At 42.9% G+C, this 27,526-nt stretch overlaps 1 protein-coding gene and 1 long non-coding RNA gene across 2 annotated transcripts in view; both read left to right on the top strand.

Annotated features, from left to right (window-relative positions):
- Positions 1–2,751, top strand: part of fgf19 (fibroblast growth factor 19) — a 35,790-nt gene extending 33,039 nt beyond the window's left edge. Inside the window, exon 3 of the mRNA XM_037246711.1 lies at positions 2,083–2,751. Within this exon, the coding sequence (XP_037102606.1) occupies positions 2,083–2,403 (321 nt within the window). The 3' untranslated portion in view covers positions 2,404–2,751. The remainder of the gene's footprint in view (positions 1–2,082) is intronic.
- Positions 2,752–6,731: 3,980 nt separating this feature from the next.
- On the top strand, positions 6,732–17,062 carry LOC119120114. The gene is made up of 3 exons (XR_005097463.1): positions 6,732–6,836; positions 12,849–12,851; positions 16,992–17,062. It is a non-coding gene; the product is annotated as an uncharacterized LOC119120114 (long non-coding RNA).
- The last annotated feature ends 10,464 nt before the right edge of the window (positions 17,063–27,526 follow it).

Raw genomic sequence — 27,526 nt, 5'->3', positions numbered from 1 at the left:
GCCATTGGCACAAGGTTAAAAATTTTATTGGTTAAGTTTTCAAGCCAATCAGATGTGGCATCATGCAAAAATAAACAAAAAATAAAAATGGTAGCAACTTGAACAGACAGGTACAGTATCTGAATGATTTCACTCTATTCAGTTTTTTAATATGTCAAGTTATGAAATGTCATTACAAAACAAATCGACGAGGTAATTATAAATATCTGGATATGAGCGTTCAGGCAGGTCGGCTGTTGCAAAATGCTCGGGCGATTTTAGCATGCTTCTCGGTAAAAGGTACGGATCCGTTGTGCCAACAAGGTTCAACTTCTCTCTGTAACGTTTCTTGGAGTCTTCATCCAAATGCCTAACTTCGTTGGATAGCAAATCAGCCATAATTCGTTAGAAATCGGTGAAAACGTAGCGCAGAAATCAGACAATCCATACAAACACGTAGGAACGAGCCGACGAGTTGACCGCCAAGATGGCGGCATAACACAAAATCACGTGATAAAACCACGTGACTGCAAAGCCTCTATATATGTTTTTTTTCACATTTTTGGGCATTTTATGGCTGGTGCGACTTATACTCCGGAGCGACTTATAGTCCGAAAATTACGGTACTCACTTTTGTTGTCAGCATTTTACACATTCATTGTTGTATTTTGAGTTACTTTGAAGTAACAATAAATTTACTTTGCTATCCAAGCTCTACAGTGACTACTTAACATTGGATCAAAGTGTCATTTCTTCAGTGATGTCCCATGACAAGATATAATTAAAACATTGCAGAAATGAGACGGGTGTACTCAATTTTGTGAGATACCATATGTACGTATGTACGTAGATACGTACGTACGTACGTACAATGTGTACAGTATGTGCGTATGTACGTACGTACATACTATGTATGTATGTATATTTAATCAAAAGGCCTCATTTGTCTAAAGATTGGAAAATTTGGAATAGTGTTTTTGCAATTCTGTAAACAACTCATCTGCTGCTACAAAATGACAAAACAGACTATTGTTGAGTTGATGTTCAGTCCTCATTTGCTGCCAGCTCAGTGGCCTAGTGGTAGAGTGTCCGCCCTGAGACTGGAAGGTTGTGTGTTCAAACCCCCGCCGGGTCATACCAAAGACTATAAAAATGGGACCCATTTCCTTCCTGCTTGGCACTCAGCATGAAGGGATGGAAATGGGGGGTTAGATCATCAAATGATTCCCAAGCGCGGCACCGCTGCTGCTCACTGCTCCCCTCTCCCCCAGGGGATGGATCAAAATCACATGGGGATGGGTTAAATGCAGAGAACAAATTTCACCACACCCAGATGTGTGTGTGAAGATCATTGTGACTTTAACTTTTTTAAATCTCCTTTTATTTTATTAAATAGCATACTGACTTTTGTGTTGTCCTCAAACAATTATACATGTCAACTGATTTGTGATATTTTTATAATTTTTCGCTGTAAAACAAGTTTTATTATTTTGTTTATTTTGTGCAGATGGATCTAGTATTGCGTGATGGCACAATGAGAATTGGTAGTATGTTTTTTTTCTTTGGGCTAAAAGTCCTCTGGATCCTCTGAGATTCTCACTTATAACACATTAACAAATCCTCGTGAGGTGATGCATGCCATTGATTTGCATTTTTGTGATTACATTGTATGATTTGTCAGTCTATTACCTTAATTGGTACAAATGAAGCTCATAAAAATCTGAAGGTAGCTAAAGGTTTTGACCTTGCATTGCTAATATGAAGTACAAGATCTCAATACATTCGACGAGAAGTCATTAATTTATGCGCCTGTCACTTCTTGATTACATTATTTGAGAAACATTGTTGTGGTCAAAGAAGACAAAATCAGAAAAAGCAATCCTGGTGACTAGTTAAATCTGTTTATGGCCGTTTACGTGCATCTGTGGATGGTTTTAAAAAGCAACTAGCTTTTTGAGTAAACATTCTAGCTTGTATTTGATTGTCTTAATGTCTTAATATATATTTTTTTAGAATCATCTATTATTTTTGTCATGTGAAGCACTAAACTTGGTCTGTAAAAAGTGCTATATAAATAAAGTTTACTTATTACTTATGTTACAGCACATCTACAGCAGAGATGACTGCACTTTCAGGGAGCAAATCATGCCAGATGGATACAGCATCTACATCTCTGTCAGACATGGAGTACTTCTTAGCTTGGGGAATCATCGGCGGCGTCTTCAAGGCAGAGACAGTGGTGTTCCATCTTTGGCTCAGTTCCTGCCGCGAATCAGTACTATTGTTCAGGCATCAACTCCAACACTGCAGTCCTTTTATCACCCAAGTCAGGATGCATCACAAACAGCTAAATCATTTGACACGGTCGAATCATTTGGTATTCTTGCACGGATCATTCATAGCCCGAGCTTTCATAAACGTTGAGAAGGCGGCCGAGACGGCAATAATCAAAGATGACCTTTTCAATGCCTGGCATACCCAGGCTTGTCCATAGGGAGTGGTAGCTATGATATTCAGCTCATAGTCAGATCAGTGAGGTTAAATCTGACCACAGAGGATCTAACAGATGGGGAATTGAATGTGCATCCCTGTAATCTGTCAAAAAACAAACGTATCACTGGGAAAGCGTTCATCCCAAAATGTGTGGATTTAAAATGCTAAAGAAATGAAGTCAGAACTAGTTAGTACAGTGGAGTTTCGGTTTTCGAACGTCCCGGTTCCCGAACAAATCGGTATTCGAACAAAAAATTCGAGATTTTTTTGCTTCGGATATCGGATGAAATTCGGTTGTCGAACCTCACGAGATGAGCCGAGAGGACCCGCATGCCAACTGACTCCGTTCGTTATTACATTCTCGTTACTCTGAGGATTGCATCAACTCTAATCATGCCTCCCAAGGAAGCAAGTGGGAGCAGTAAAGCCATCCGAAAACACAAAGACGCTCCTAAAGCAATGCGACAGTGAGCGCCTGGCGCGCTGCGGTTGCACGATCGGACCAAATTAAGCTCCCTGCGCACTGAGGTCCACTTAAATTTTGGAAAGTCCATTAGGACTTTAAAAATATTTTCTAAATTTTAGCGACCGCTCTGTCACAATAATGCGACCAGCGCGCTACGGTTGTGCGTTCGGCGGTGCGCTGCAGTTGCGCGATCGGACAAAATTAAGCTACCTGCGCACTGAGGTCCACTTAAATTTTGGAAAGTACATCAGGACTTTAAAAATATTTTCTAAATTTCAGCGTCACAATAATGCAACCAGCGCGGTGCAGTTGCGCGGTCGGCGAAACGCTACGGTTGCGCGTTCGGCGGTGCGCTGCAGTTGCGCGATCGGACAAAACTGCGCAAATGAAAAAATGCTTAAAAAAGCGTTTTTATTTTGGGAACAGATTAAATTGTTTTCATTATTTGTAATGGGAAAACATGATTCGGAATTCGAACGATTCACGTCTCGAACAGCCTTCTGGAACAGATTGTCGTCGAAAACCCTGGCTCCACTGTACTTAATATGGATAAATACTGCAAATATGATCTGGTCTGATTTGGCCGGAGCGCGTAGGGGTGTGTCATTCTGAAAAAGATGCGCTACCTGAGCTACTTTTGTAGATAAGAATGCGGATAGCATCATGTTACTAAAACTATTCTGCGATAAGCGAAAGATGAGGACAATGTTGCCAGCTGAGTTGAAAAAACATTCCTTGACAGATTATCTCCACCTGCTGTCTGTCCCATTTGCTCAACTTGGAGTTAAACTCTAAAGATTGTGTTCGCTTCATTTTTTTTTTTTAATCACTGTAGTAACAACAGCAAATGCTACCTGAGCTACTTTTGTAGATAAGAATGCGGATAGCATCATGTTACTAAAACTATTCTGCGATAAGCGAAAGATGAGGACAATGGTCTGTTGCCAGCTGAGTTGAAAAAACATTCCTTGACAGATTATCTCCACCTGCTGTCTGTCCCATTTGCTTAACTTGGAGTTAAACTCTAAAGATTGTGTTCGCTTCATTTTTTTTTTTTTAAATCACTGTAGTAACAACAGCAAATGCAACAGCATTTCATCAAACTAGTACTCAAATATTTGCTCGAGATCAGTGATTCCCAACTACTGTACAGTGAAACATTGGTGTGTCATAAAAATAGATAAACAAAAACCAAAAGTCAAACTCCACTTTGTTGAAATTCACTCATTGTCGATAATGGAACATGTCACCCGTGAGGGAACACTGTATACACCGCAAAATTTGGTTAAACCACAAATTGACGTGCGTTACTCCCTGACATAAGTATTTTGGCCTAGTTTACTGTCGCTTCCCCTCCATTTCTTTTTTTAATGCCATGAAATTTTTCAAACTTTTTATAAAATATAAGAATAAAAATAAAATACATAGAGAGAGAGAGAGAGAGAGAGAGAGAGAGAGAGAGAGAGAGAGAGAGAGTGTGAGTGAGTGAGTGAGTGAGTGAGTGAGTGAGTGAGTGAGTGAGTGAGTGAGTGAGTGAGTGAGTGAGAGTGAGTGAGAGTGAGTGAGTGTGAGAGTGTGAGAGTTTGAGAGTGTGAGAGTGAGAGAGAAAGAAAGGAGGAAATATAAGGAAACACACACTCAAAGAAATAGGAAGCAAGGCAGGGATGAGGGTGAAGCGAACTGGCCTCTATTCTATTTTTAGAATATACCATTCTTACTAATATAATTAAAACATATTATTGATATAACATGTACGTATTATACATTATACTCTTATTGCTATTGTTATCATTACAGAAGACAACACCATATTGTAAAGTCCCTCGCCATACTTTCTTCTCTCCCTCTCTTCATTGTCATTTATGCTGCTATTGTTGACGGTTATTATGTGTTTAATTTATTTTTATGTTTATGTACTTATCTTTTACCTTATGCTTGCAATAAATCTCCAGCACACGCTTACACTACACCCACACCACACATTCATATCATGGCTGCTTATTCGGAATGGTGAGGTGGAAACGGAGAGTGTGTAGGATAAGGAGAGACAGAAAGGAAAGGATCCACTGACTAAAAAGAGTGACATTTTATTGTGAAAATGGGTAGAGAGCCAAATGACGAGGGTGCTACAGAGGTGATGACAGGCCAGTAAAGAAAAAATATAAACGCTCGACATGTTTTAACAATGACAAAGCAATAACACAATGTTAAAACAGAAGAAATACACCATGTGGCTCAGACCATACCCAGGCAATCCATTTTATGATAGATGCTCCCTGTGCCCAGTGAAAATTATCCTCAAATATGAAGATAAAACCGCATTAGATGATCACGCCAAGTCTAAAAAAAACGTCAAAATCGAACCCAGCCAAGAGCAGCAAGCAGCAGAGGCACAGGCAAGCACAAGCAAAGCACACGCCACTCTCTAGGGACATTACATTGCTCCATTTGGTTATTCTTACGGACTGTGAATAATTACGTTACTTGTTTTTATTCCACATAAGCAAACAGAACAGAATTGTTTATTCCACCTCCCCCCCAATACTGCCCCCAGGTGTCCACAACAAAAAACTGTTGAAAATGAACCAAAATAATAAAGGCCTGCTATTACTAAATAATGCAATTAACTAAACAAATAACTAGTAAGTGTCATTTTTACTAATTAGAGCTAAACAATTGCAGCGTCGAAAGGTGACTTTTATCTTGGGTTGGATGGGCGAAGGGCGCCATTGTTTACAAACAAAAAGGTCAATTCAATGGTCAAAATTTACAGGATTTTTGTCAGACCCAGGTGGCAACCCTAAATACTGGTGACATATACAGATAATCCAAGAGAAAAAAAAGAGCTGTATGAACAAATGACATAAATTATTATGAGAATCAGAGAATCATAGTAAATAATAATACAAATATTGAATTGAATATTAATAAATAATAACAATAACTGGAAAAAGAAGAGTAGACAAGAATAATAATCATAATCATGATAAATTCTTATTATTTCTGTTGGAGCCAATTTAGTTTCCTTAGCTTAAATTCTTATTTTTGTTTAAGATTCGCTGGCCTTGGGCCATGGACTTTTATTTGACAAAGCCTTTGGTCACCTGATCAGTCACCTGATCAGGGAAATAAGCTGCTCCCACTTGGTAGTCAGTCTCAGTTAGACATAGAAGGAAGATAGTAGTGACATAGTTTTTTACCGCTAAAAAGGCCGCTTCAAGCTACTTAAAGTCTGCTCCAAGCTTGTAATTTTTGGAACTTGAAACTTGGAATTTAGCAAACAAACTTTAGTTTACTTCTTTGAACCCTTTATGTTGAAACCTTTGTTGAATTACAAACAATTTGGATTTGTACCTGTGTGCCACCTGTTTGCCTGCCTGCCATTCCCTCTCCCCCCTTTCCTTGCTTGGCCTACCACCTTTGCCTGCCTGCCATTGCCTCTCTCCCTCGGCCTGCATGCATGCCTGCCTGCCTGCCTGCCTGCCTGCCTGCCTGCCTGCCTGCCTGCCTGCCTGCCTGCCTGCCTGCCTGCCTGCCTGCCATTGCCTCTCTCCCTCGGCCTGCCTGCCTGCCTGCCTGCCTGCCTGCCTGCCTGCCTGCCTGCCTGCCTGCCTGCCTGCCTGCCTGCCTGCCTGCCTGCCTGCCTGCCTGCCTGCCTGCCTGCCTGCCATTGCCTCTCTCCCTCGGCCTGCCTGCCTGCCTGCCTGCCTGCCTGCCTGCCTGCCTGCCTGCCTGCCTGCCTGCCTGCCTGCCTGCCTGCCTGCCTGCCTGCCTGCCTGCCTGCCTGCCTGCCTGCCTGCCTGCCTGCCTGCCATTGCCTCTCTCCCTCGGCCTGCATGCCTCCATTTTGGACATTCTACCTCCACCTTCAAAAGGGTATGAGCAACAGCTGTACACAGTGTTTCAAGATAAGCGTGTGACAAGAACTATACAACATCTAACCTTTGAAATTTAAACTGAACTGAAACTGACACTCACATTAAGTAAAAAACTATCATGAAGTGCTTAAAACATGGAAACTCAACTTGAAATAGGATTTGTTTGACAATGGAATGTGGATTTATTTGAATTGTGTGTAGCCACACACTTGGATATACTGGATTTTGGCACACAGCCTTGCATTGAAATGGAATTTCCGGTGTTATCATCACTTTAATCGAAATTGTTTGAAGATGTCTCGGTCTGAGTCACCTGAAGTTGAAGTTGCTGATTCTCACACAGATGATGTCAATGTGCAAATCATGGCTGAACAGCTGTTGAGGCAGCACATTGCAACCCGAAAGGGAAAACTGAGTTTTTGCACAAGAAAACAAAATGAGTTAACGCAATTTATGGATAATGCCAGCGTTGCTGATATGGACAAAGGCATTAAAGATCTTATTGACGCACTGGATGAATTTGACAAAGCTCATGTGTTGGTGCAAGACATGTTGGCTGGTTATGAAAGGCAAGATGATCATGTCCAATGGTATGAACCAAAAAAGAAGTCTTTCTTATATTTTCTTGAAAATGCACAGACATTCAAAGGCAGTTTGTCTCAGCCATTACCTGTTATCACCCCTATGGACAGTGCTTCTAATACATCCAGAAAGTCAGGGAGTTCTTCTAAATCAGGGGCATCATCACTGTCATCAGCTCGTGTAAAGGTTAAAGCAGAAAAGGCAGCTCTTCTGGAACGTGCTGCTGGGCTTAAGAAAAAACACGCTCTTGAGCTGCAAAGGATGCAACTGCAAGGTGAAATAGAACAGAGCGCCATAGAAATTGACATTGCTGCAGCAAAAGCAAAAGTGAAAGTTTTGGAGAATTATGAAAAACAAATAGAAATAAAAGGAGGCTCTGTTTGTCGATCAGAACCCATGGATAGCATGGATTCTTACCTGGAGGCACATGGAAAAAATGTAAAGGAAACTTGTATAGAACCGGAGATTTCAATTGAATATGCAAATATATATACTGTCCCCAAGACTCCTCTTCAAATGCTTACAGCACAAAGACAAACCCAATTCCCCTACCAATTACCTTCTAAGCAACCTCAGACTACAGCTGCCACCTCCATAACAGCCGGTGTAGCAGCCCCTTCCATTCCTACAGCTGCTGCTTCCACTCCCAATATAGTAGCAGCTACCTCTGCTCCCACTGTGGTAGTAGCCACCCCTGCCCTCATGACTGCAGCAGCTAATCTAACCTCACACTCTGCACAGCCAATTACAAATAGCGGTTTAAGTGACATTGCAAACATCTTTATGCAGCAACAGCGGTTATCTTTGCTTCCCACTAGGGATACACCTGTTTTTGATGGGAAACTTTTGAACTTTAGGCCTTTTATGCAAGCATTCGTGCATGGAATTGAAAATAAGGCCATAAGTAATCAAGACCGCTTGTATTACCTGGAGCAATACACTTCTGGCCAATCAAAAGAACTGGTGAGAAGCTGTTTGCATATGAGTGCTGGTGATGGGTATGCAGAGGCTAAACAATTGCTGGAGTACCATTATGGTGACAAGATAAAGCTCACTAATTCGTACATGGAGAAAGCCATGAACTGGAGCACCATTAAGGCAGAAGACGGAAAGGCATTGTACAGTTATGCACGCTTCCTTCGAGCATGCTGCAACCTGTTTCGAAGTCTGCAAGATATGGAGGAGTTTAGTCTACCCTCTAACCTGAGGCTTCTTGTCTCAAAGCTTCTTATTAAGTTGAGGGAAAGATGGCGGTCAAGAGCATTTGACATCATGGAGCGGAGACAAACCAAGGCTACCTTTTCTGACCTGGTTATCTTTATTGAAAGACATGGCAGGATCATGCAAGATCCTCTCTTTGGTGACATCCAACAGCCACTTTCCATAAAGAAGTTCTTGCAACCTAAACCCACATCAGATTCCAAGCTTCCATTTAAAAGCAAAGGTAGTTTTGTAACTGCTGTGGCAAATACTTCCACCTCTGCCAAAAGTGATGTCCCCAAGCAACAATCTGCTAATAACAAGTCTCGTGTTACAAGCAGTTGTGCAATTTGTAATGAAACGCATTCATTGACTTCATGTAAAGAGTTGCTCTCTAAGACACATGAAGAACGTGTTGAAATATTGAAGAGAAAAGGTGTCTGTTTTGGCTGTTTGGTAAAGGGCCACTTGAGCAAAGCTTGTATACGGCGCCGTACTTATTCTGTGTGTTCTAAAAGGCATCCAGACATGCTGCATATTCAAAGGACAGCTGATGGAATCACAGACCACAAGGGGAACCCCAGTGGATCTGAAATGGCAATAAATAGATTGGTCTCACTGGAAAAAGGAAGCATTGGATCTAGTGACGATCACTGCACATTAGCTATTGTACCCGTTCAAGTGAAGCTGAGTAATTCCAACCATGTTGTCCAGATGTACGCATTCCTTGATCCAGGCAGCTCCGCCACATTTTGCACTGAGCGTCTCAGACGACGACTAAATGCAAGAGGAAGAAATCACAGGATCCTTTTGCGAACTATGGGTAAAAAAAAAAAAACACCGACAGCATCGTCGTCAGCGGCTTAGAAGTAAGCAGTCTGGAAGGGAAAATTTTCTATGGATTGCCTGATGTTTACACACAGAAAGAAATTCCAGTCAGCAAAGACCACATACCAAAGCAGAAGGATTTGAAGAAATGGCCACACTTGAAGGATGTATTTCTGCCTACCATTGATGCTGACATCAATCTCTTGATTGGAACAAATGTGCCCAAACTCATTGAGCCATGGAGGGTGATTAATAGCAACGGCAATGGGCCTTTTGCAACCAAAACCCTGCTGGGCTGGGTTGTCAGTGGTCTCCTCCATGATGAGCACACAAGTCTGAGTAAGCAAGGCAAGCCATATGTTTACACCAATCGGATTTCTGTGGAAATTGTACGTGACCTTCTGGTGCAGCAACTCAACCATGACTTTCCGGAGAGTGCATATGAAAAGGACGAAATGTCTCAAGAGGATCTGAGATTTCTAAACATAATGAATACCTCAGTCAAAGTACAAGATGGACACTATCAATTGCCGCTGCCATTTAAAGGACATCCCAGAATGCCCAACAACCGTATGATGGCAGAGCAGCGGACTGAGCCTTTGAGGCGCAAGTTTGGAAGGAACACTATTTTTAGGGAAGAACACGCATTGTTCATGAACATCATGTTGAAATGTGGACATGCTGAACACGTACCCAAACAGGAAGAATCAATACAGAATGGCAAAGGCTGGTACATACCCCACCATGGAGTACGTCATCCCCAAAAAAGGAAACTTGCAAGTGGTTTTTGATTGCTCCGCATCTTACCAAGGAACATCTCTCAACAATGAACTCTTGAAGGGCCCAAATCTTACAAACTCCTGAATTGGTGTCCTGCTATGTTTCTGTCATGGGAATGTAGCCATACTGGCAGATGTAGAGAAGATGTATTATCAGGTGAAGATACCACCAGAGCATGTTGACTTTTTGCGCTTCTTGTGGTGGGAGGATGGCAACACGTCTCAGCCTCTCATGGAATACAGGATGACAGTGCATATCTTCGGAGCAACATCATCAGCCAGTTGTGCCAGTTATGCCTTAAAGAGGACAGCTGAGGAAAACAAAGGCAGCTTTTCAGCTGAAGCAGTGAACACAGTCCTCAACAACCTTTTATGTTGATGATTTGCTGAAGTCCGTGGATACAGAGACCGATGCCATTCAACTGTGCAAGGAGTTGAAAGCTCTGTGCGCAGCAGGAGGTTTCAATCTCACCAAGTGGTCCAGTAACAGCCGAAACGTCCTGGTCCACATTCCTGAATGCGAAATGGCTAAGGGAGTGAAGGACTTGGACCTGGACGACCTGCCACTAGAAAGGGCCCTTGGTGTGCACTGGAGTGTAGAAGATGATGTCTTCAAATTCCACGTGGCTCTCAAAGAGCAACCATGCACCAGGCGAGGCATCCTGTCCACGGTTAGTTCAATCTATGACCTGCTAGGATTTCTTGCCCCAGTGACCTTTCCAGCAAAACATCTGCTGCAGGAACTTTGCAGGCTGAACCTTACCTGGGACGAAGACATACCGAACACTCATGCACAATCCTGGAAATGTTGGCTGCATAGCCTTAGGGCTCTCACAGCCTTCAACATCACCCACAGTTTCAAACCGAAGAACTTTGGAAAAGTTGAACATGCACAATTGCACCACTTTTGCGATGCAAGTGAAGTAGGATATGGCATGGTGACGTATCTGAGGTTGGTCAGCAGTAAGGAGCAGGTACATGTGAAGTTTGTGATGGGGAACCGTTGAAATTTATGACAATCCCACGTCTGGAGCTGACTGCTGCAGTGCTGGCAGTTCGTGTAGAACGGATGCTCGTAGATGAATTAAAAATGGACCTGGAACCATCCGTGTTTTGGACAGACAGTACGACTGTGTTGAAATACATAAAGAATGACAATAGACGATTTCACACGTTCGTTGCGAATCGTGTAAATGCAATCAGAAGCAGGTCTGATGTATCACAGTGGAAACACATTCCTGGAAAATTGAACCCAGCAGACTATGCGTCACGCGGATTAAAAACTGCAGACTTTCTGAAAAGCAACAACTGGATCAATGGTCCCAAATTCTTGAAAGATTAACCCAGCACTGGCCCAACGTGCCTGTCGACCTTGCTATTCCTCCAGATGACTCAGAGTTGAGAAGAGAAGTTCAAGTACATGCCACGTTAGCCAGTCACCATGATCCAACTAGTGTGTTGCTGAATTACTTCTCCACTTGGAATAAACTCAGAAGAGCCGTTGCCTGGTTCCTGAAGCTGAAGAGTTTGCTCACACAATGTGTTCTCAAAAGAAAGGGGGCCTTAAAGGCAGACATGGCTGGCCCTAAGACACTCTCTGTTCAAGACCTGGAAGAGGCAGAAGAAGCCATTGTGAAGATCTGCCAAAATCAAGGATTTCTACAGGCATGCTTGCAGAACGGAAGGAATGTCAACCGGAAAAGCTCCATCTTCAGACTGGACCCAGTCCTTGACCATGGCTCATTGAGGGTTGGTGGTCGCCTGAGCAGGATGGCTATGCCAGAGGTACCGAAACATCCAGCTATCTTGCCTAAAAGGCATCACGTTTCAGAGCTTCTGCTTCAACACATTCATCAGCAAGTTGGCCATTGTGGCAGAAATCACATCTTGGCAAGTTTAAGGCAGAAATATTGGATTCCTTGTGCAAATTCTCTTGCAAGGGAAATTGTGAACAATCGTGTCCCCTGCAGAAGGAACTTTGCACGTGCAGGTGAACAAAAGATGGCCGATCTGCCAATTGATCGTTTGACTCCTGACCTCCCTCCATTCTCACATGTTGGAGTGGATTACTTTGGACCAATAGAGGTGAGAAGAGGGCGTGGCATGGCAAAACGTTATGGCGTGCTATTTACTTGCCTGACTACTAGAGCAGTCCATTTGGAAGTAGCACACTCAATGGATACAGACTCTTGCGTGAATGCATTTAGGCGCTTCATAGCCAGAAGAGGCCAAGTGAAAGAATTAAGGTCGGACAATGGAACTAATTTGATCTCTTCTGAAAAGGAGCTACGGGAAGCACTGAAACGATGGAACATGGATCAAATTGAGCGTAGTCTTATCCAGAAAGGTGTCAAGTGGACGTTCAATCCTCCAGCCGGTGCACACCATGGAGGCATCTGGGAGCGCATAATAAGAATGGTGAAAAGGATATTATCCTCCATCACAAACCAGCAGTCTTTGGATGATGAAGGTTTAGTAACTGATGTGCAAGGTTGAATCCATCCTGAACAGCCGTCCTTTGACAACCGTTTCCAGTGACCCTAATGACTTGGAACCACTGATGCCTAATCACCTACTGCAGCTAAAGGTCCAGCCCGTGCTTCCACCAGGAACATTCAAACAGGAAGACTTGTATGCCCGTAGGCGGTGGCAGCAAACACAGTATATCGCAGCTCTTTTCTGGACACGGTGGATACGGGAATATGTTCCACTCATGCAAGAACGATCCAAATGGTCCCGCATCAGGCCCAACTTTGGTGTGGGAGACATTGGTGTGATAGCTGATCCTACAGCACCGCGAGGCTCATGGGTGATCGGAAGAGTAATCGAAGCCACCAGGTTCTTTCCATGTTGGGTGGAAACCAGGGCTGTGGACTCGGTCGGATTTTTGCACCGAGTCCGAGTCCGAGTCCGGCCTCTTGACCACGAGTCCGAGTCCGGCTGTCCATTTTTTTTTTTAATTCATGTGACTGCTTAGTCTTTATTCAAGGCTAATTTAGATCAAAATCTAAATAATTACAACAGTTTTGTGATGGCTTTCTCTTTATTAAACATATAAACGAAATACAATAAACAGATACTTTCAAGTTTCAATTCAACGACTTGAGTTTGTTCTTAGGAACAAAATCGCCTCAACCAAGTCAGCCTTCATCGCGCCGCGCTGATCAGACATGATAAACTTGAGACCGGAAAACAGGCGCTCTACGCTGACTTGGCTGATTGGCATTGCTGTTAGTGTCCGAGTCGCTGCCTTGAGGCCGGACGGATAACGATCAGCTGTAACAAATGGGCTCTCTTTCATTCGACCAAGTGCCAACATTGCCCCAATTTCTTCATCTATGTCGGTTGGCGAGGTGGCGGCCGACAAACGCTGGCGGCGCTCAATGCTGTCAAGTTCTTTTTCAAACTCATCCTCCTCCGTCGATGTGGAGCCATCAACCTCGGCCTCCATCGACGGCCCCTCCAGGTGCTGGTGGGTACGAGACCGGATTCGCCTCACAACGGCACGGAGGCCATTCTTGGCGCGCTCCATCTGCTCTTCGCTGAGGAGAATGCGGTAACGCGCATCGACGAAGACGGCTGCCAGAAAAAAATCATTGTCGAAGAGCTTGTCCTCTCGTTGCTCCATTGAATTGGCGATTGGTGAAGCCAGAAGGGGCTGCTTGCGCAACGCTGCCTTCAAGGCCGACCACTCCTTGAGAAAGCTGCCGGGGGTGATTGAGGCCGACTGGAGCTTGACCGTGACATCGTATGGCATCTTGAGGACCGTGGCCAAGGTCTCAAGCTTCTTCCATTCTGACTCGTTAAGGAGAAGTTCCGGAGAAGCAGCCGCCAAGTCCTGGACATGCTCTCGTAGATGAAGGAGCCGTTTTGTCATGAGGTAGGTGCTTCCCCAACGGGTGGGCACATCGACGACAGGGAGAAGACCTCCTCGACGACGGAGGACAGCAAGCAGATTGGGGGTCCGTAGTCTCTTCACCACCCGTCGGACTTTATCCAGTAGTTTCATGACATGCTCCGCCTTCAATCCGTCACGAATTGCCAGTTGCAGCGTGTGAATAACACAGCGCATGTGATGAATCATTCGAAAATCGGCATCCTGAATCCCAGCGAACTTCTCAAACTGGACCTCGTCGTCCAGATTGACGCCCCCCTCGTCCTCATCCATTTCGTTTTCAGTATCATCAGCATCTTCGTCGTCCTCATTGATGAGCCGCACGGCTTTGCTCATGGTCGCTGCGTTATCGACGACGATGGAGAGGACATGCAGGTCAAAATCCTTGATGACGGCGTTGATGACATTCTTGACCGCCTCACTGTCATGCCCCCCGTCGGTGTCCTTGATGGCAAGAGTCTTGATTTTAATCTCCCCGTCGCGGGTTGTTATTTAAATTCTTCCTCTTTAGTGACAGAGATGCCTTTTGTTCCCTGTCAGCCATCTGTCTCCGAGTCCTTACTGTCCTTTTGTTATGTGTGTGTGTTTTTGTTCCTGTAAGAGGCCTTCACCAACAATGAGCAGAGCATATTTGCATAGGCGAAGTGTTCTGATTTGGTTCATAGATTGTTGTTGGTCAGAACTGTTTTTCTTTGTCAAGCGTTATATACAGTTTGAAGTAGTTGCGTACAAGTTATCCCATATTTACTCAATGTTTGTTTAAGTGTTTAGGACAAGTTACTTATTGTTATTGTGTGTTAATTTACTAAGTAGATAAAGTCTAGCAAAGGTTTAGTTGCATTGTTCTACAGGAAAGCGGCAATTCAAGTTATCTGATCTCACTCGCGGACGAGTCAGCCAACAATAGGAGACGAACAGCTGGTTGAGTGCTAATTTACACCACACTACATTCTTTAGCTAATCAGCGTTGCTACAGACACAATCTCCCCTCCCTTTAGTGTAGCAACACCTCTGTAACCAGGGCAACCAAAACATTAAATAACCGTAGCAGGGTTGTGGACAGTATTCCTACGCGCATTCTCAGCAGCATGATGAAAATAAAATTGAACGTATTTTTTTTATTGTCGGACTCGGTCAAAATCAGCACCGAGTCCGAGTCCGAGTCCGGCAAAAATGACCGAGTCCGACCGAGTCCCCGAGTCCGAGTCCACAGCCCTGGAAGCCATAGCAGATTCCAAGGGCCTTGTTCGTTCTGTGAGATTGCAAACTAGAACCAACCAGCTCTTACGGCCCATCAGCAAGATCTTCCTGTTGGTAAAAGCCAGAGATGGGGACTCGAGTCACTGTGACTTGGACTCGAGTCGACTTGAGTCGCTGTTTTGATGACTTGTGACTTGACAAAAATAAAAAAACTTGAGACTCGACTTGGACTTGGAAGTTAAAGACTCGGGACTTGACTTGACTTGAGACACGATGACTTGAATGACTTCAGTGTTATTTAGTTTATGTTTTCAGTTTGAATATAAAATTAATAATACATTTAAAAAAGTAATATCGATAACACGGTAGGAGCGCAGGCTGAGAATGGCGTTGTCATGATTGGATCGCTACCCTGTCAATCAATCAGTCGTGCCCTCTCTACCTACCTAACGTGTTTATTGGAGAATCACGCCCCTTTATATCAGACATGCACAAACATGTCAGCGGGAGCGGTACCGCGAGGCAAAAGACGAACAGCACAGTGCAAGATATGCAACAGAAACATTTCAGACAGCCAGACGACAACTTCAAACTTTGTCCGTTTGAAGTTTATAGAGCTCTGGTGTCTCCAGATGTTACAGATGAAACATAAAATGTTTCTAATGCTCTTTAATGTGTTTCTTCTTTCAGATTTTTTTCAGATTATTTTTTCATATTTGCAACTCAAATGTGTCAGACACTGTCGGCAGACGTTCATTTGTTTAGATTTAGCTGTCAATCATTGTATCAGGTAATTTCTTTTTTGTTTGATTCCATGGTGTATTTTACTGAATATCAGTAATTACAGTGCAAATCCAAATTATTGTCATATTTTTTAAACAGGTTAGACACATTGGACAATGATGGTTACTTAAAAGTACTTATATCTTGTCTTTTCACGTTACTAAGATCAAATTCTGCGGGTAAAATTGCAATAATAAGGTGACTTGACTTGGACTTGACTTGACCTATTTAAGGACTTGACTTAAATTTAAAAATAGAATTAAGAAATTAACATTGTTTATTTTTTGAAAATTGCCCCTATTGTGAATTTTTTGTTCTAGCCACACGTGGTAGCCATAAGGGGCCGGATATGTTGGAGCCAATTTAGTTTCCTTAGCTTAAATTCTTATTTTTGTTTAAGATTCGCTGGCCTTGGGCCATGGACTTTTATTTGACAAAGCCTTTGGTCACCTGATCAGTCACCTGATCAGGGAAATAGGCTGCTCCCACTTGGTAGTCAGTCTCAGTTAGACAAAGAAGGAAGATAGTAGTGACAGTTTTTTACCGCTAAAAAGGCCGCTTCAAGCTACTTCAAGTCTGCTCCAAGCTTGTAATTTTTGGAACTTGAAACTTGGAATTTAGAAAATAAACTTTAGTTTACTTCTTTGAACCCTTTATGTTGAAACCTTTGTTGAATTACAAACAATTTGGATTTGTACCCGTGTGCCACCTGTTTGCCTGCTTGCCATTCCCTCTCCCCCCTTTCCTTGCTTGGCCTACCACCTTTGCCTGCCTGCCATTGCCTCTCTCCCTCGGCCTGCATGCCTGCCTGCCATTGCCTCTCTCCCTCGGCCTGCTTGCCTCCATTTTGGACATTCTACCTCCACCTTCAAAAGGGTGTGCGCAACAGCTGTACACAGTGTTTTAAGATAAGCGTGTGACAAGAACTATACAACATCTAACCTTTGAAATTTAAACTGAACTGAAACTGACACTCACAATTTCCATAAACCTATCATAAACATAATCGTGATCGATAAGTCGTCAAAGTAGTCGTCAAAAAAGTATATGCAATGGTTTTGGTTTCTAGTTATTTAAACCTTACGGATTAGCAAACTTGCTCAAATGCTGGACCAAACGGGAGTTCCTTCCACAAAGCTTGTTAGGGTTTATAGATTAGTTTGATCCTATGATTATGTTGGAATGTAACCTGTAATAACCGAACGTGTCCTGTCTCAACAAAGTAGTAAAACAAAGTGCTAAGATCCCTTGAATTGATTGACCAGCTGCAGAGAAAGAAATCTAAGTTCTGTTTACACAACATCGTAAAACACCCCGTGCTCTGATTTGACCAGAGACCAGGGGTTCACCAAACCTGTCCACTCTCACCCCCACCCTGCTTGTTCTCAATAAATATGCTCTTGCAAGAGACCAAAGGCAGACTTTGTTCGAACATCACTGTATGGACAGTGACAAACAATTTCTCCACTCGCAAGTGCTCAAAGGGCATACTGTCTCCCGTGTGGTTCTTGCAAATAAGTTAGAGTTAGCACCACTCTAACATTTTGGTGCCGTGACCCGGATTCCAACATACCCAGTGCTGACCGACGGAGGACGACGTGCTGCACACAGTCGACGGGCCAGCGTCCATTAGCCGGACCTTGTAAAAAAAGACCTGGGAAGGAAATTCTTCACTGGGCCAGCATCTTAGGTCTGCCTTCGTCTGACAGCGGCAGATTGACGGGATCCGGCAGTGCAACGAACCGGGGGACAAGTAAGTAAATGCCCTAAAGTTATGCGTAAAAAGTAAAAGTGCACAAGATACGGCTTTGGTTTGTCCTAGCTAGGAGATACGGCTTTGGTTTGTCCGAGCCATGAGATATGGCTTTGGTTTGTTCAGGCTATGAGATACGGCTTTGGTTTTTCCAAGCCAAGAAACAGTTTGGGTTCTAGTCCCAGTGGAAGGAACGGGCTAAGAAAAACAGAGCTTCTTTTTCTTAATCGAAGAAGGGCGTAGATTCATTTTTCTGTCCGTTTTTCCATGCTGTTTGGGGGGTTTTACACCCGTCCTGAATAGGCCTGAAAGTTTAAAAAGAAAGCGCTGGAGTTTGTGTGGTTGAGTGTGACTGGTAGGATAAGTTGACTAAAAAGCAGTTCGAGCATTAATCTATGGTAATAACACAGGCTAGTAAATTGTTGAAAGGTCAATTTAAACCTGCATTGAGGATCCTCAAAGAAAAAATATAGAACAATTTTTTTTACAAACGTAAAATACTAAAATTAAGATGGGAAATGAAAGTGAAAAATCCCTGAATAAAGTATGGAGTAGAAGGAAAGTTGAAATGTGGAAGATATTGGTTGAAGTTTTGGAGGAGAGTGTGGCTAGGAAGACAAAGGGACTGAGAAAGGAAATAAAAGAGAGGGAATTTAAATGTGCTAGACTCAGTCCTCAAGGGCGCCAATCCAGCCTGTTTTAGATGTATCCCCCTGCAACACACCTGATTCAAATAATCAGTATCGCTATCAGCCTTAATAGAGCTTGCTGATGAGCTGATCATTTGAATCAGGTGTGTTGTTGCAGGGCTGCACCTAAAACAGGCTGGATTTGCGCCCTTGAGGACCGGAGTTGGTGACCCCTGTGCTAGAGTGTGGTTGAAAGCTTCACAAAAGAGAAGAGAACAAATTCAAAGGACAAAAGATAGAAAGGTGAAAAGTGATGAGGCCGCGAGTATGTTTGTCAGGCTGGAAGACAATGAGGCCACAGTGCGCAGGCGCGCCTCCCTGCCGCAGCTCAAGGCGCCGCTCAAGGCGCCGCTCAAGGCGTAGCTCAAGGCGTAGCTCAAGCAGAGGAGCAAGAGGAGCCTTCCGCTCCTATGCAAAACTTGTATCCAAATTTAACAGACCTGCACCCTCCCCCATATAATAGCAAAACAGGTCAGGGTCACATGATTAGAACTCCTGTACAAACAAGAAGTATGACTAATGCTGCTAGATTTTCCCAAGATTTAGACAATGTTGATGTGTGCCCAATGATACAGGTGCCAAACCCTATTGGAGGGGAAGGCCACCCCCCCACACATATCTGTTTTTCGGCCATGGACTTTAGAAGAGGCAAGAAAACCCACTCAGTGGACTAGTGGTAGAGTGTCCGCCCTGAGACTGGAAGGTTGTGGGTTCAAACCCCGGCCGGGTCATACCAAAGACTATAAAACTGGGACCTATTACCTCCCTGCTTGGCACTCAGCATCATGGGTTGAAATTGGGGGGTTAGATCACCAAATGACTCCCGAGCGTGGCACCGCTGCTGCTCACTGCTCCCCTCTCCCCCAGGGGATGGATCAAAATCACACGGGGATGGGTTAAATGCAGAGGACAAATTTCACCACACCCTGCCGGGGAGCGGTGGGGGGAGGGTGGAGAGGGAGCGAAAACAAACTCCAGCCGAATCGGCCACTACAGGTTAATTAAAGGCCATATCATAGAAATGTGTCTTTAAACGTGTCTTAAATGTTTCTACTGAGGTAGCAGTTCTAATATCCATTGGTAGGGCATTCCAAAGCTCTGGAGTCCGAATAGAAAATGCTCTAGACCCTGCAGACATTTTCTTGGCTCTCGGTGTCACAAATAGACTAGCGTTTTGCGAACGAAGGTTACGAGATGGAACATAAGGAACAACTAGGTCGACAAGATATGAAGGCACTAAGCCATGCAATGATTTATAGGTTAATAGAAGAACCTTGAAGTCACATCTTAAAAAGACCGGGAGCCAATGTAAGTTGGCTGATATTGGGGTAATGTGATCAAATTTTCTTGTCCGTGAGAGCAGCCTTGCAGCAGCATTTTGTACTAACTGTAGACGTTTGATGCTGGACTTAGGAAGACCAGAGAATAATGCATTACAGTAGTCCAGGTGCGACGTGATGAACGCATGTATAATAGTTTCCGCATCACCGGTCGAGAGGATCGGACGAATCTTAGCAATATTACGAAGGTGAAAAAATGCAATTCTGGTTAAATTCTTAATGTGCTTTTGAAAGGAGAGCGTTAGGTCTAATATTACCCCGAAATTAGTTGCAGTATCGCTCTGAGTGATAGTATGGTTATCTATAGTTATAGTGGTTTCCTTAAATAAGTGTTGATAACGAGCTGGACCAATTATCAACATCTCAGTTTTATCTGGGTTAAGACGAAGGAAGTTGAGAGACATCCATTGCTTGATCTCCGCAAGGCACGCCTCAAGATTGCAACAGTCCCGCGGATCTGTCATCGATAATGGCATATATAATTGGGTGTCATCCGCGTAACATTGAAAACTAATATTATATTTACGTATTATGTCCCCAAGCGGAATCATATAAATATTAAATAGAATTGGTCCGAGTACCGATCCCTGTGGGACACCACACGTAACATTATAGAGCTCAGAGGACGTATTGCCATGGACCACTCGGTGCGTCCTGTCTGATAGATAGGAATAGAACCAGCCTAGTGCTGACCCTGAAATACACAACACAACTTTTAAGACGCTCTAATAAAATATCGAAGTCTATAGGGTCGAAGTCAGCACTAAGATCGAGTAGTAACAATACCGATGAAGTGTTTGAATCCATAGCTATGAGGAGATCATTAGTCACTTTAGCAAGTGCTGTCTCAGTGGAATGATTAGCTCTAAAACCAGACTGAAATGATTGATATCGATTATTGGCGACCATGTAATCAATAAGCTGCTGCGCTACTACTTTGTCAAGAAGTTTTGCTATGAATGGGAGGTTTGAAACTCGCCTATAATTACTGAGACAGTCCGGGTCAAGATTTGATCGCTTAAGTAATGGTTTAATGATAGCGGTTTTAAAGGCTGTTGGCACTATCCCAGAGGAGACAGACAGATTAATTATATTTAAGACGGACGGTTCTAAAATTTGAAATAATTTTTTTAATAGTTTGGCTGGAAGCGGGTCGAGTAAACTTGTTTGTTAGGCAATTGTGTAAGCCTTTCAAGGGACCTGCTTTTAAAATTTGAGAGGGTCATTGCATGATCGTCAGCGCCGGTAATCAGCGGTCTCGACTGAGCGATTGGAATGGTCATCTTGATCATATCCCTAATGGATTCAATCTTTCCAGCGAAAAATTTCATGAACTCGTCAGCTGAGTGGAAGGAGCTATCGAGGGTCGGCTGGCGTAGTGTTCGCTTTGCCACTGTATCAAATAGGTATTTAGGATTGTTTTTATTGAGATTAATGACTTGCGAAAAATGATGAGTTTTTGCTAAGATAAGCGCATCTTTATATTTCAGGAGGCTGTCACGCCATGCCTGATGGAAAACCTCAAGTTTGGTTAAACGCCATTTGCGCTCATGCTTTCTACATAATTGCTTAAGCGTACGTGTTTCATCTGTGAACCACGGAGTAGGCAATCTACGGCGAGTTTTCAGACGTAGCGGCGCCACAGAGTCGATGGCATTTAACTATGTCGCATTGAATTCATTTGTAAGATTATCAATAGAGCCGATATATGCGGGAAATATGGCAGTTGCCGGTGACAGTAACTCAGATAGTGCAGTTGCAGTCATGGAGTTGATGACGGCTGCTATAATTCTGATTGCTCTCTTGTCTTTGACAAAGAACTAAGATTTCAAATTTTATTAAGTAATGATCAGACAAAACAGTAGTGTATGGCAGTACTGTTATATTTGAGGTTGCCAGTCAACCAATCAATGTTGACATTTTTTTTCTGTTGTAGACTCTACACAAATGACAATGACAACGTTCAATATGCGTGCTCATGCGACTCGTGCAGAGGGCCCTCAGGAAGACTGCTCTGACAGCGCTAGTAAATAAAAAAGAAACTGTCTGCTCGTTCCTGTGCGATTGCTTCATGTTCGAAATGTGCGACTGACATGAGATGCATCAAGGAAAAACAATTTTACAGGTAGTCGTGTTTTTTTCCCCGAATTCATATTCCTTTAACAGAGTAATCCCAAGGTCTACAATGGGTGGTGCCTGGTGTACATTGAGTTCATCTTTGTAGAAGCTGTTGGCGACACGCACAGAGGCCACGGATGATGAAATAAGGACCGCAATGGCTTTAAAATTAAAACGGGCTCCAGCGCTGAGTAGCAAAGGGGGCTATCAAAGGCCCACAAGAGACTGATGTTTATATTGTTGTGTTTCGCCAAGATGATTTTGTTTGATATGTCCAACATACAATATGTATACATTTATATTGTAACGTATGTTTTGTTCTATTAAATAGCCCCCATTTTTTAATACTGTGTCTATTTTTACATTTTCGGTGGTGCACTGGGTAGCATGTCCGCCTCAGTTAGGAGGGTGTGGGTTCGATTCCACCTCCGGCCCTCCCTGTGTGGAGTTTGCATGTTGTCCGCGTGGGTTTTCTCCTGTTTCCTCCCACATCCCCAAAACATGCTTGACAGGCCGATTGAGCACTCCAAATTGTCCCTAGGTGTGAGTGCGGATGGTTGTTCGTCTCTGTGTGCCCTGCGATTGGCTGGCAACCGGTTCAGGATGTCCCTCGCCTACTGCCCGATGACTGCTGGGATAGGCTCCAGCACGCCTGCGACCCCCGTGGGGACAAAGTGGTACAGAAAATGGATGGCTGGATGGATTTAAAAACATTGCACATTTATATTTGTGATGGTTGGATAATGTTTGACTTTTTTTTTAAATTTAGGTTCAATTATCATTTTGGTTAATTTTAACATCAAAAGGTGTATTTATATCGGCAGGTAACATAAGTATGACTGTTACTGAAACCTATTTCTGTCTTAAAAAATGTAAACTTTCACACCCTGGACCTTCAAGAATCAAATGCATTTTCACAACATCCTGGAACTACACAAAGGTAAGGATCACAGGGTAAATGTATTGAAGAGAACCTCAATGTTGAATAGATGTCTAAATGTTCAAATGATCACTAGCTGTTAGCGCGATTAGCGCTAATCGCGCTCATAGCTATCAGCCATCATTCGAACGTCTACTCAATAAACGTATAAAAAAACGTTCACATTTAGACGTCTAATAGACGTCTATCCCGTAGACTTCTAAAAGACGTCTAATAGACATCTATTAGACGTCTATGCTATAGACGTCTATAGCATAGACGTCTATATTTGTTACACTTTTAGACCATTTTCAGACGTGCTTTAGCCGAGACGTCTGGTTAGCATATAAACGTCTAATAGACGTCTATTAGACGGCAAAATGCTCGCAGGGATACTTTAAACATTTAACACATTGTGTTCCCCAAGAATAATACAACACCTTCGAAGCCATCTGATACAACTACTCAAAATACACCCACAAGAAGTCAAAACAGCGCACAGCCCTAAAATCAGCAGAAAGACTGACGCTAATGCTATGAAAATGAGGGCCTCATAGACACGCAATGATATGAAAGTGAAATACAGTATTATTTTGTGTCATCTCAAGTTGATCACTTTACTATGTCTGTCGTTTCCATAGATTGAAGGAACTGAACTATAAACGTAACTTAAGTGTTTCGGCGAATCCCTTTCTATACTGACAAAAGATTTCTGAAACACTCGTCCTTGAACAAGCAGGACTTTGCCCTCAGATGTGGGAACACTGCTTGAAAAATGAAATTTAACCAGGCACTTCTTTGAGGTTCTAATGCTGGCATTAGTGCAATGAGTTGTGTGACTTGATGCATCCAACAACGGAACATTTTGATCGCTCCACTTCGGTATCCTTGAGTTGTTTGGACTACAAAAGTCTCTGAGTAATAAAGTTGGCGTATTTGCGAAACCGTTTGTCCAAACCCATTACCTTATTTGGTGATCCTGCCTCAAAGGATGTGACGTAATAGATAAATTGTACGAGGGGGAACATCGCGAGGAGGTGGGCTGTGCGTCTACATCCGTGACGAATGGTGCCGGGACTCTGTTGTGGGATGCTAGCACTGCTCGCCACTGGCGAAGTTTGTGATCTCCAGGCTGTTGGGGTCCTGAACTCTCTCCCCCGTTGTTTTACTTGTATGTTAATCGTGTACTGTGTCTCGTCACCGTGGGATAGGGGAAACGAAATTTCGGTTTCTTTGTGTGTCTTAGCATGAAGGAATTGACAATAAAGCTGACTCTGACTCTGAAAAATACGTAATAGAAAATGGAGTAAAAAATACCCCCCTCACAGTTCATAAAAGAATCTCTGCAACACCTAGAGCCACCTTTACACTTTTCTACAATCTTGGGGACTCCAAGTGCACAATAAAATGAATATAAAAGCAAAAAAATGTGGATTTTCCATGATACGTCTCAAAAAAGAAAAGAAAAGAAAAGAGAGACATTTACAGCAGAAATGGTTGGCAGGTGGGTGGATGGAAGGATAGATAAATGGGTGGGTGAATGGATGGATGGGAGGATGGATCGATTAGACGGATGGACAGACTAGAGCAGGGTTCTCAAACTCATGTGGGGGCTGCTTGAGATAGAATCTGGGCATGTCTGGGCTGCATTAAGTATCAACAAACAGGCTCAAGTATTTAAAAATGAATACTTTTTCACAATCACTTTTCCAGTTAACACAATCTTTAAGTTATTCTTTTATTTGTCCCACATGAGAAAATACCAGTATACAGCAGCTATAATTTAAGAAAATGAAAAACAAACAGTTCAGAACAATAACAGTTCTTCAGAAGGTGGGGTGACCCACACCTCTCTCATCCTCCTGGAATTTTGCATACTCTGATAAATGGTTAAAAAATGCTAGCAATATCTCTATTTTTCAAAAGTGAAGACAATTTGCAATTTTAAGCACTGACATGAATTTGATATGTCTTCGCGGGCCACATAAAAGGATGTGGCGGGCCGTATCTGGCCCCCGGGCCTTGAGTTTGACACCTAGGCTCTACAGCAGGGGTCTCAAACTCCAGTCCTCGGGGGCCGCATTCCTACATGTTTTCCAAGTTTCCCTCGTTAAACACACCTGATTCAATTATCAGGCTCCTGCAGAACATGAGGATGAGCTGATCATTTGAATCAGGTGTGTTTAACGAGGGAAACTTGGAAAACATGTAGGAATGCGGCCCCCGAGGACTGGAGTTTGAGACCCCTGCTCTACAGCATGTCTAGTTGAGTAATAACATCTGATTTCTTGACCAACACAAGAAATGTAGTCATTCAAGACATGTTGGCGTCAAGCTATTTCTAATGAGTGCTGGTCCAGCTTGATGGACAGGAATGGTTCAGGACACGAGGCCAACTCAGATTTTCCAAGTTTTATTTAAATTTCAATTTGTGTAATTTGCTTTCAGCTACAGCAGAGCAGCAGTAGCAGGTTGAAAACCTTAAAAAAAATTAAGGGAAAAAAAATGGGGATTTTTCAACTAACTTTTTAAATAAGGATGGGTTTAACCCAAGATGCTCCATCTGAAGTAGAAATTGCCATATCACGAATAACTAATTTTCTTTACTTTTACTTTTTAACTTAAATGTAGAAAGGTTTTGAAACAACCTTGGCATTTCTAAACACTTATTTGAATGTATTGAAAATCAAACATAACTCACCAACATCCCTGCACTTCTCCTGCTGCACTGAATGGGTGTGCACACACACTTGTTTTTATCTTGCCTACCACCACACCTGTTCTAATTAGGCCAATTTTGGCAATTTTATGGGAGTATTGTGAACCAACTCTTATGTTGGAGCTCCATCTTATGCCAAATAAACATAAGAAGGGAAATTACTAAAGTGAAAGAGGTGATGAAAAGATATTTTTTAGCTTTTCCACCTTTGGCAACACAGTTAGGGTGCCTCTATGCTCAACACCAACCAAAAAGCATTTTCACCTCTGTTTTTCTGAAAATTGGCCGTTCTTATCCCCAAGCTTCGACTCCACCGCAAAAGACATGACTGGGACTAGGTGATGGGATATCTTTTCCTTCCGCTTGGTCTCACTTCAACTACATTTCGCTGAAAAAAGTCAGAAGCCAGAGCTATGGTAGACCATTAATGATTGAAACAACAACAGAAATGACAGCAAAAAACATGTGGGCCTCATATTGAACTTTGATGTCAACTAGGAGGCCGCAAAATATCACCCTGCATATGGCCTCCAGGCTGCAAGTTGGGGACTACTCCTCTGGAGAAAATACCATATTAAAGTGCTGATTGAGGTGTCTTAATGAAATTTACTTGTTTTAACAAAAACACAAATCCAGTGAATGTTTATTTATCTTTAAGGGACATGGTGTAGAAAAGAAACAAGTGAGTCACATTTAATATTAACAAAGAAAAATACAGAAAAACTGACTTCATTTTGCATATGAAAAGCCATTAAAATGCTGAGTCAGTGTCTACCATACCTATTATAGTTAAAACCGTCCAATCTGTAAAAATTAGCAATTACAAATGACATATTGGTAACCAGAAAACAAGACCCACTGAAACATCTACAACACACTTGTGACATATTCAGTAGTCATTAGATTCGTAATCTGTTTAAACCCATTATTGCCATCTGGTTGAAGAATTGCAGCACCAAATCGTAACTCCAGACAATCAAGCAGTTGGTGATGGCTGTGAAGACAAAATGGTCATAGGACAGTCTACATCCATTTCTATTGAGGATAACATGAGAGAGACATCTTCAGTAGTTTTAGTCATTGGCCTAACCCAGTGCTTCCCAAATAGTGTGGCGCGCCCCCTTGGGGGGGTGCGGTGCGATACCAAGGGGGGCGCGTGTGACACCAGGGAACATGCTTTTCTTTTGGCTGTACTAGATTAAGACATCCACTGCATTAGATGGGAGCGGCGGTATCACTGGAAGAGTATTCGCTCTACAGTGTAGAGCGCACACAACACACGCACACAGCACAGAGCAGGCAATAAAAAGTGCAGTGGGACACCATGGAAAAATATTGAACAGGCTTGAAAAGAACGGCGGAGAGAGACGGACATAAGAGAATTGAGAGTTACACGAAAGCTAAGAGAAGGAAATATGACGAAGCGTACGCAGCGCTCAGCTTCAGTGTGACTACGATGGGAGACGAGGAAAGACCGTTGTGTTTACTGTGCCTTACAATGTTGGCAGCGGACAGTATGAAGTCAAATAAATTAAGACGGAAATATATAAGAATTATAAAGTCATTGCACCCCAATCACGCTGATAAGATGCCAAAGGGTTTTCAGCGAAAACGGGCAGAATATTGCGAACAATCAACCCACTTTGTGAATGCTACTTCAGTCAATCAGCAAGCACTGTAAGCATCATATAAAGCAGCGTACCAAATTGCTCAGTGCAAAAAAAACACCATTGCAGAAGAGCTGATACTACCTCCAGCCGTGGATATGGTCCCCGTCATGTTGCCTCATTTTGATTAAAAAAACTGCACAAATGGTTTCATTCATTTTTTGTTTTGTAGGTTAAAATATTTTATGTATTGTGCTCCTGAATTAATGTTGCTGATTACTTTGAATTTAATATTAGT

Source organism: Syngnathus acus, chromosome 3 (genome assembly GCF_901709675.1).
Source record: "Syngnathus acus chromosome 3, fSynAcu1.2, whole genome shotgun sequence".
NCBI classification, from domain to species: domain Eukaryota; kingdom Metazoa; phylum Chordata; class Actinopteri; order Syngnathiformes; family Syngnathidae; genus Syngnathus; species Syngnathus acus.
The sequence above is the reverse complement of the archived record's forward strand: the minus strand, read 5'-3'. Positions and strand labels throughout refer to the sequence as shown.